This window comes from Chlorocebus sabaeus, chromosome 24 (genome assembly GCF_047675955.1).
Source record: "Chlorocebus sabaeus isolate Y175 chromosome 24, mChlSab1.0.hap1, whole genome shotgun sequence".
Lineage (NCBI taxonomy): Eukaryota > Metazoa > Chordata > Mammalia > Primates > Cercopithecidae > Chlorocebus > Chlorocebus sabaeus.
The window spans coordinates 31,885,059-31,895,955 of NC_132927.1; the positions used below are offsets into that span (position 1 = coordinate 31,885,059).

General features: G+C 42.5%; 1 protein-coding gene across 7 annotated transcripts in view; it reads right to left on the bottom strand.

Moving 5' to 3' along the window:
• The window catches only part of TBPL2 (TATA-box binding protein like 2), a 44,074-nt gene that overhangs the window by 20,192 nt on the left and 12,985 nt on the right, over positions 1-10,897 (bottom strand). For 2 of the 7 annotated variants that reach the window (XM_073011004.1, XM_037984011.2), the window contains exons 1-3: positions 5,201-5,516; positions 1,871-2,331; positions 1,146-1,233 (exon numbers count right to left, since the gene is read on the bottom strand). In XM_073011004.1, coding sequence (XP_072867105.1) covers positions 1,146-1,233; positions 1,871-2,331; positions 5,201-5,350 — 699 coding nt within the window. In that variant the 5' untranslated portion in view covers positions 5,351-5,516. The other 5 variants (XM_073011005.1, XM_037984012.2, XM_073011002.1 and 2 more) reach the window with 5 other exon arrangements.

The following is a 10,897-nucleotide window of genomic DNA, read 5'->3' on the forward strand; positions in this document are numbered from 1 at the left end:
CAGAATTTCTTTGGGTGTCAAGCACAAGTTCAGAGAGATCCTATACACTTCATCCCCAGTCCTGCCTATTCCTACCCCTACCCCTCATCCAAAATGAGGGGTGTGCTGAGGATGGTGGAAAATAAAAGTTGCCTAAAATGCTGATTGCTCAATAATGTGATCACAGCTGCAGCTGTGAGGATCTTAGCTCATCTTTGTGTCTGTCCTCACCATTGTCAGCTGTATGAAATATCAAAAGGAAAGCTTGATTGTATTCGGGTAATGTGCAGGTAACAATTAAATTCAGATATCAGCAACAATACTACCACAACAGCGAAAACAAATAATACATAAATAGTTGATGCCTGCAAGGTCTCTGGGTTCCTACGAATGTGACCTTTTTTTTCATCTAATTTCGTAAATCCTCCACCACCTAAGCCAGTAAACTTTTTGCCAGTAGGAAGCAGGTCTTACTCTTTGTATTCCTAAGTACAGAGCCTGGCAAATCGTTAAAAGTTGACAGGATCGACAAATCCAATTACCCTAGGTAAACAAGCCATTGAAAACAGGATGCCTGGCCTTTGCAGGATACAAGAAAGAACAGATTTTATTAAACTTTGAGGAGGGGGGAAAAAATCCCTGAATCTTACATTAGTAAATAGGAGCTTGAACTTTATACATAGACTATCTTTGCTACTCTGGTTAGATCTCTAATAAGTTGCCACTTTCTAAGTCCAATTTTGCAATAGGGGCAAGAATCCATTTAGCCTTCTCAAATAAGAGGAATTGTAAATGGAAAGATAAATAAGTGTCAGGTAGCTGAGACAACATTTAGCAAAAATTATTTCCAGAAATATGATGGAATATAAGAAAGTTAGCATCCCAATAGTCAGGTGGAAAATTATAGTCATACGGAAAAATCTTTTTGAATGACAAGGGAAAGAGCTTATCTTTAAGGAACTGCTCAATTACTGCTTTATTCAGCATAAAGAATGAGACTATTTTTTATAACTCAAAACAGAGTGAGATATTAACCTTGAGTTGCCAAAAGCTTTTTCAGTAACAATTTTTTTAAGAAAAAACAGAGGAATTAGTCAATATCATGATCATATTAAGAAAAGTAAATGGAGAAGCTAATTATTGAAAGGAATACTGAGAAATCTTACCTTTGGGTTATATTCTGCATTTTTTGCATGCAAAGCTATTTTCTTCAGATCCAACTTACAGGCCAGGTTTACAGTGGAAACTATATTCCTGAAGAAATAAGTTAGTTTAGAAAATTATATCAGATATAAAGAGTAAAAAAAAAAAATACAAAACAACTTATTTTCTCATTTCTTAGGTTATATCTTAGCAATTTCCTAGGGGGAGAATTATTCCAAATGTGAAATACATGACAACACGATTCCTAGTAAAGTGTAAAATCCCAGAGTGAAGTGCTAAAAGAGCCTTTCCTAAAATTTCATGACTAGCTGCTAAAATTAAGTTTTAGATTTTTTTTCAAAACAATGCCTCAAAATAGAAATTTTAATTCTGAATCAATTTGCAAATCAAACTAAATTTTACATCTTTATATCCTTGGTGTTTATCCAACCCTACCCACAATTTTCAGCAACTTCAGTGCTTTAGTATAAACAATACAATCCTTCAAGAATGTGTCTATTAATCTTTAAGTCCCCTCCACCCACCATAGAAGATCAAGAATTAGTGCTTCGCCTTAAAGATAATCAAACTGTCTAAAGCAACAATCCATTTAGAACTGATAAAACAAAGAATTATGAAATCTGAAATTCTCTTCCCTACATTATTATCCTGAAATTAGTTGTCATCACATTCAGGAATATAAAATGTGTACCCAATCTGCTCAATTAAAACAAAAATAAAAACTTACTGTAGTTGAGGTACAATTCCACAACATTCTGAAACAGGGGTCATTGGTGTCATGGGAGTTATGGGTGCCAGAGACAAGGAGTCGGAGTTTGGTTTCTCAGGAGAGGGCTGGACTGAGTCAGTATCACCAGGGTGCAGCTGTGAATGGGAATTTGACAAACTACTGCTGTTTAAGCCCAGCCCAATGTCCTGTTCGCTCGGTGATGGCAACCTACTTTGTGGACTTTGGCTTTCAGAATTTTCTTCAGTTTCATGTCTGCTGCTAATGACAGGTTGGTCTTTATTTTCTTGGGTAACTTCATCTGGTAGGAAGCTAAGATCCACAGATGAGAAATCACCTGATGTTTCTTTGACTTCAGGGTTCGAATTAAATGCAGTATCCGGATTGGATGCATTCAATATGTACATACCGTAAGGTACAACTGGGTTGAACAGGGGAGACCTGGGTGGGGCAAGGTCATCCTAGGTGCAGTTCCCAAAACAGACAGACAAAAACACAACAGACAGAACAGCATGTTACACAAAAGGGATGTCACTTTGGCAGGCAGGCAATGTATTCAGTGTTAGAGGCAGTTCAAGATTGCTTGTATTCGTGCACTGCTTCTTTCTAGAAAATGCCGTTAAGATTCTATTACAGGCCAGGTGTGGTAGCTCATGCCTATAATCCCTGCACTTTGGAAGGCCGAGGCAGGAGGATGACTGGAGGCTAGGAGTTTTGAGACTAGACTGGCCCACGTCTCTACTAAAAATGCAAAAATTAGCAGAGCGTGGTAGTGTACACCTGTAATCCCAGCTACTGGGGAGGCTGAGGCATGAGAATCTCTTGAACCTGGGAGGCAGAGGTTGCAGTAAGTCGAGATCATGCCACTGCACTCCAGTCTGGATAAGAGCAAGACTCCAACTAAAAAAAGATTCTGTTACAGTTACAGCACACTTAATGGAAACAGGAAAGAATATTTTAAAATGCAGAAAAAGCATTCTTCATAGACTATCTTTGCTAGTCTGGTTAGATCTCTAATAAGTTGCCACTCTCTAAGTCCAGTTTTGCAATAGAGGCAGTTGAGCAACCATGCTCTAAATTGTTGTATACTTTGAAGATAACAGATATACTGTACTATTTAAGTTAATTATAAACTTTAGTTGACTTAACTTTGAAATAATTTTGAGTTTTAAATTTAAATGAAGGAAGTTTAAGATATAGTTGAATGCTAATCAAGATTCACTAAAGACCCATGGTTATTCCTTCTGAGGCAAAGGTGTAATAAGAATTCTTGTAATGTTCTAGTTACAAGAATTTACACTAGGAAAAAAGTTATTGAAACTTAAATGGTAAGAATAGTGTAAATCAATGTATTTTCAGTCCAGGGAAGGCTGCTCAACTACCATTATCCGGCAATGGAGAGAATGACGTGTGCACCTGAGGAAAACAACTAATGTAAAATTCATGGGCTTTATTACGGGAAAAAAATCGATTACCTCGATAAATGCATTACCACCTGCTTCACCCAAGTTACAGGCCTGGACTCCAGATTTTGAGCACTGCTTGCAAGAGAAACTCAAAAAGATCTTATTTCTTTTCTGACCACTGAAGGGTCAGGAACGCACTGTGTTGCATCTTCTCCGTTTCAATGCTACCTCCGCTAATGTACGTCTGACTAGAGCCTACTGGAGTGTTCTGTTACAAGTCCAGCAGGTGGCAGGGGTGACTAATTGTTTGAAGAAAGCCCTTAGAAGAAAAAAAATCAAGCTAGTCTCCTGAAATAAGATTTTTACCTCTGTTTCATTTTGAATACATGATAGGCTCCCATCTTTCCCCACCCTCAACCCACAGAGTGGCCTTAAGTGAGGTGGGGACAATGGGCCCCAATTCCACTGCAGGGTTTCCTTGGCCTCACCTGTCCCAGATGGAAAGGGTCTCCTAGGGCAATTTACGCTAAAGCACCAAAGCTGCAACAGTGTCTCCCTTCCCCTTCCCCATCAAGGCATTTTATCAGGGAACAAAGCTAAATGTACACAAGAATGTAAGGCAATGGTGGGGAGTTGAAGGGGGATGTTTTACAGTAATGGACACTTGACGGGCATCCCTGCAGGGTCTGCCTGTAGGGACACGCCTCAGAGCATGTCTGTGTAGCATGTTCACTGCATCCTTGGCCTCAGGATCTTTAGTCATTTTTTGTTAAACTGTATCCACTTATCTTTCTCAGAACCTTTCCTGCCTGGGCTCTTTGCTGTGTTAAATTCTAGGGAAAGTCAGCATTTCTACCTCAGTGCTGACACTGTCTTTATAAAAAATTCTCCCAGCAAAGAAAAAAAAAAATTGCTCTCTTGCTTTTTGTTTTTTTTTTTTTTTTTTTGAGACGGAGTCTCACTGTCACCCAGCCTGGAGTGCAGTGGCGCCATCTCGGCTCACTGCAACCTCTGCCTCCTGGATGCAAGCAATTCTCCTGCCTCAGCCTCCTGAGTAGCTGGGACTACAGGCTCCTGCCACCACGCCCAGCTAATTTTTGTATTTTTAGTAGAGGCGAGGTTTCACCACGTTGGCCAGGCTGGTCTTGAACTCCTGACCTCAAATGATCCATGTGCCTCAGCCTCCCAAAGTGCTGGGATTACAGGCGTGAGCCACCTCACCCTGCCCGATGCTAAGGATTTTTAAAAGTCTTAAGAGTAATTAACTAAAAGAAGCCACAGGTGTTTCTAGTTGATATTTGGCAAACGCTGCTACCACCAACTCCACCAAAGACTTGAATTCTCGAGGGAGGCCTAGTACTGGCATCCATGCTGCAGAGTACAAGGGATCTCTGTTTCCCCTGTCAAAGCAGAAACCCTTGGGAACCTGAAGTCGCTACAACTAGCACGACGCGCTCTGGGTGCGTGTCCTTTAGAACCGGGCGTGGGGCCAGGAGCGGTGGCTCACGCCTGAAATCCCAACACTTTGGGAGGCCAAGGTGGGTGGATGACTTGAGGTCAAGAGTTCAAGCCAGTCTGGGGAGCTGAGATCGCGCCACTGCACTCCAGCCTGGGCGAGACTTCATCTCAGAAAAAATCAATCAATCAATCAATCAAAAACCAAAACAACCCGGGATAGCCTGTGTAATCTGGTGACTGAGTGAACGGTTCTGGATTCGCGCTAGATGAAGTTCGAGCTCTGTTTGGCAACCTTGGTCAAATTATTTCACTTTTCGAAGCTTCTAACCTTCAACGGAAAGACGTGGGAAACCAAGCCCGCCTCTTATGGTCGCTATGAGTTTTTAGAGGAACGAAGGAAAGCCCTTTGCACACAGGACCGGGCGGGACTTGGGTCCTGACTCTGGCACAGTGGCGGCAGCCTTACCTGAGCGGCGCACTGGTCCAGGTAGAGCTCCAGGTAGGTTTCCTCCTGCTCCATGGACAGTAATCCCACTGTTGCGGGTGAGGGCGGGTAAGGGGGTAAGCATCCAGCGAGCAGCCTCAGAACCGGTTCGGGCCGGGGCGCAGAGGCCATTTATGAGCCTGGGGGCAGCGAGGCGGGGCGGCCCTCGGCCCAGGCTCCTGCAGAGGGCGCGAGAGAAACGTTGGGCGATGGTTCCTGGAGCGGGATGCGGAACTTAGCTACCGGCCCATGGGCGCTGGGAAGCGGAGATGGGCTAGGGGTGAGCCAGAGAGGGGCGCCTCACCTGAGAGCAGTCACCCCACTCCGCCTGCAGCTGGGAAGCGCCTGGGTCTGCAGATTTGATTTCCTTCGATACCTGCAATGTGGTCTTTGCTTCCAGGAGAGAAATTCTCCGTGCAAGTGCATGGAAAGTTAGTGAGAAAAAAAGGGAATTTTTTTTTTTTTTTTTGAGATGGAATCCGACTGTTTTGCCCAGTGCCATCTTGGCTTACTGCAACCTCCGCCTCCCGGGTTCAAGCTATTCTCCTGCCTCAGCCTCCCAAGTAGCTGTGATTACAGGAGTGCACCACCACCCCCCCCACCCCCCGGCTAATTTTTGTATTTTTAGTAGAGATGGGGTTTCACCTTGTTGGTCAGGCTGGTCTCGAACTCCTGACCTCAGGTGATCCACCCGCCTCGGCCTCCCAAAGTGCTGGGATTACAAGCGTGAGCCACTGCACCCAGCCATTTTTTTAAAATTTAAATACTGTGTTTCCACTCTGTTGCCAAGGCTGGAGTGCAGTGACAGGTGACCATAGCTCACTGCAGCCTTGACCTCCTGGACTCAAGCTCCCACCTTAGCCTCCCTAGCAGTTGGAATTACAGGCAAGTGCCACCACGCCTGGCTAATTTTATTTTTATAATTTTTATTTTTAGTAGCAACAAGGTCTCGGTATGTTACCTAGGCTGGTCCTGAACTCTTGGTCTCAAGCCAACCTCCTGCCTCAGACTCCCAAAATGCTGGGATTACAGGCATGAGCCACCACATTCCACCAGGGATCTTTTTTTTCTCTTGAGCAGAGTGAGTGGCATGTGAGTCGCCTTACCTAGTCACGTGTAGTATTTTTACATTATCATTACTTCTCACCGTCAAATCCCACGTGATTTTTCTCCAGTCACTGAGCGTTCTGTCTAAAGCCACATACAAAACAGTGTGTTGCTGCACAGTTAGGGTTGAGGAAATCTCACAAAAATAACGCAAAACATTCAGAGAGGGTTTCTTTCCTGAAATCATTATTTTAATTTTCAGTGCCTGAGTTTTCATAAGAGCTTAACTGTGTACTATGTAGATAATTTTATAAACATAATTGATACCTTTTTTCTTTTCTTTTCTTTTCTTTTTGAGACAGAGTCTGCTCTGTCACTCAGGCTGGAGTACAGTGGTGAGATCTTGGCTCACTGCAACCTCCGCCTCCCAGGTTCCAGTGATTCTCGTGCCTCAGTTTCCTGAGTAGCTGGGATTACAGGTGCCTGCCACCATGCCCAGCTAATTTTTGTGTTTTTAGTAGAGACGAGTTTCCACCTTGTTGGCCAGGGTGGTCTTGATCTCCTGGCCTCAGGTGATCCACCTGCCTTGGCCTCCCAAAGTGCTGGAATGACAGGCGTGAGCCACCATGCCTGGCCTATAATTGACATTTTTAATGTAAGATGTGTAATAATGTACAGATGGGCGGGTGTGGTGGTTCACATATGTAATTCCACCACTTTGGGAGGCCGAGGCAGTTGGATCACCTGAGGTCAGGAGTTCAAGACCAGCCTGGCCGACATGGTGAAACCCCACCTATACCTAAAATACAAAAATTAGCTGGGCATAGTAGCATGTGCCTATAATCCCAGCTACTCAGGAGGCTGAGGCAGGAGAATCACTGGAACCTGGGAGGTTGTGAGCCCAGATCGTGTCACTGTACTCCACCCTGGGCAACAGAGTGAGACTTTGTCTCAAAAAAAAAAAACAAAAAAAAAAACACATGTACAGAGGCAGACATAAAATACATCTTTTTTTACTAGATTTTGTTCTCTGAGAGCAAGAATTTTGATAACTAATTTTAATATCTCTGTACCAAGCTTATCTGCTCAGTAAAACTGGATAGGTGAAGGAAACTGACCTTAGCATAGGAAGGAAACTGAACGTAGCATAGGAAGCACATTATAGTAGAGACAGCTCACTCTAAGAATCAAATCACAGCAGAAGTCTTACAGAATTGCCAATTAAGAATAAAGGAAACATTTTGATGAGATTGGAATTTCATATAATTGCTTACGATGGCATTTAATTTAACCTAGAGGTTTGTGTTAAGATAACCTACAAATTTGTTTTAGCACAGTACCTGCCTAGTAGCTCAAATATTAGCTCTTAATTTTGTTATTAGACTGTTACAGACTGAATTGCGTCCCCTCCAAATTTATATGTTGAAGCCCTGATTTGATCTGACTGTTGTCCTCACAAGAAGACGAAATTTGGACATTCAAAGACACCACAGATGTTCACATAGAGAAAAAGGGCAGGTGAGGATGCAGTGAGAAGGTGGCCATCTGCAAATGAAGGAGAGTGGCCTCAAGAGAAACCAGCCCTGCTGACACCTTCATCTTGGACTTCCAGCCTCCAGAACTGTGAGAAAATAAATTTCTGTTGTTTAAGCCACCACAGGCTGTAGTATTCTGTTTGTAGTATTTTATTGTGGCAGCCCTACCAGACTTACACATAAGCTTATAAAGTCTGTCATCTTATGTGGTAGGCAGAACGCTGAGATGCCCCCTAAATTCCTATCCGTGGTATATACACACCTTCTCCCAGTTATTTAAATACCCATCTAAGTGCTGCTATGCACATACTTTACAGATGTAATTAAGGTCCCAAATCATTTGACTTTGAGAAAGAGTATCCAGGCTTTTCTTGGGTAAGCCTGACCTAATCAGGTAAGCCTTTAGAAGGAACTGGCTCTTCTTTGGGAGAGCGAGTCAAAAATCTGAGAAGGATTTGCCATGAGGGAGATTTTTCACTGCTGGCTTTGAAGATAAATGGGGCCGTATTGGAAAGAATGTGGGCACAGCATGGTGGCTCACTCCTGTAATCCCAGCACTTTGGGAGGCCAAGGCAGTAGGATTGCTTGAGTCCAGGAGTTTGAGACCAGCATGGGCAACATAGTGAGACCTCATCTCTACATAAAATTTAAAAAATATTTGCCAGGTGTGGTGGCATGCACTTGTAGTCCTAGCTACTTGGGAGGCTGAGGCAGGAGGATCACTCAAGCCCAGGAGGTTAAGGCTGCAGTGAACCACGATAGCGCCACTGCACTCCAGCCTGGGCAACAGAGGGAGACTTTGTCTCAAAAGATGATAATAATTGAAGTAATAATTTTTAAAAAATCATATTGGAAGGAATGTGGGTGCCTCAAGGAGCTTAGAGTGGCCCACATTTGAGAGCCAGCAAAGAAATGGGGACCTCAGTCCTATGACTGCCATCAATCATGAATCGGCTTGAAAGTGGATTCTTCCCAGAGCTTCCAGAAAGGAGTTTAGTGTGGCCCAATACATTGGTTTTAGCTTTGTAAAGACCCTGAGCAAAGAAGCTGGCTATGCTATACTCAGACATCTATAGAACTGCGAGTTTATAAGTTGGCATTTAATTGCTAAATTTGTGGTAATTTCTTACTTTACAAGAGAAAACAAATACATCAAAATTATAATAAGTAGGGACACAAATTCACAGTGATGTGCCATGCAAATGATAGAGGAATAAAAGGCTAATAAGCTCACTTGGGTAAGAGGTGTACCAATGTTCCTTACATTATTTTTATTCCTGTAACTTTTTGTAAGTTTGAGATTGTTTCCAAGTAAAACGTTTCAAAATATAATATTAGTGATTGTTTTGTGAGTGTTTTAGTTGTTTGAGATTTATACAAGATCTTATTTATGTTTTTAAATTATTTTTAAAAATAATTATGTCACTCAGGCTGGGAGTGCTGTGTTGTGATCTCAGCTCACTGCAGTCTCTGCCTACTGAGTTCAAGTAATTTTCCCCCCTTAGCCTCCCGAGTAGCTGGAATTACAGGCACACCCTACCTAGCCCAGCTAACTTTTGCATTTAAAAAATATATATATTTTTAAGTATAGATGGGGTTTCACCATGTTGGCCAGGCTGGTCTCAAACTCCTGACCTCAGGTGATCTGCCTACCTCGGACTCCCAAAGTGTTGGGATTATAGGCGTGAACCACCGCGCCTGGCCAAAAATCTTAAGTTATTCTGTTTCTGGGAATCAAAGATTGCTATGGTTTGATTGACAGTTAATTGCTAGCATTTATTCAGCTCTTACTATGTACCACACGCTATTCTAAATGTTTCACATATATGAACTCATTTAAATGTCTTAACAACCTGGTGTGATAAATACTCTTTTTGTCCCCATGTTACAGTTGAGGATACTGAGGCACAGAGAGGTTGAGTAACTCATCCTGGAGTGTCTGACTATGGAGTCATTTGCTATGTATTGTCCCTTACCAAAGGCTTACATAGACCATTTCAAATTAGTAGTATGTTTTCTTTTGAACCGTGGTTGTTATCTGTTTTGATCCTGAGTTGTTTTTTTTTTTTTTGGCTTTAGAATTTATAATATTTTATACTTTGGCAAAAAAAGAAGAAAACCAAAAAACTACTTTATCCAATTCATTCTTTTCTTTCTCAATTTACTGTTGTAAGGATTAAATGATTTAAATAGGAGTATATATATATATATTTTTTTGATATAAGGTCTCACTCTGTTGCTCATGCTGGAGTGCAGTGGCATAGTAACAGTTCACTGCAGATTTGACATCCCAGGCTCAGGTGATCCCCTCAGCTCAGCCTCCCAAGCAGCTGGGCCTCTAGGCTTGTGCCACCACACCCAGCTAATTTTTTGTATTTTTTGTAGAGATGGGGGTTTTGCCTTGGGGTTGCTCAGGCTGGTCTTGAATTTCTGGGCTCAAGCAATCCACCTGCCTTGGCCTCCCAAAGTGCCGGGATTATAGACGTGAGTCACTGTACCTGGCCATACATAAACTTTTACTAAGCACTTTGCAAGTATGAAGTATTATTATTAGAATCTTTAAGAGAATAATGTTAAGACAGGAGTGCATATTCGTGATCATGAAGAGTCTTGAACAGAGGTCAACTCTATGGAAAATATGCCTTTAACTCTTATTTTAAGAGGACCTATCCCTCCTCACAGAAAAAAAAAAATGTGTGTATATACACACACACACACACACACACACATATACACACACACATACATATATACATATAATATATATTTGAGACACTCCAGGCTGGAGTGCAGTGGTGTGATCATGGCTCACTGCAGCCTTAACTTCCCAGGCTCAAGTAATCCTCCCACCTCAGCCTCCTAAGTATTAGTTATGACTGCAGGTGTGTACCACACACCTGTCTACAGATGAAAACCCCCATCTCTACACAAAATTTTAAAGAATTAGCTGGAAATTAAAACAAAAATTTTTGTAGAGCTGAGGGTCTTGCTAAGTTGCCCTGGCTAGTCTTGAGCTTCTGGGCTCAAGCAATCCCCCCACAACCTTGGCCTCCCAAAGTGCTGGGATTATAGGCGTGAGCCACCATGCCTGGCCTCC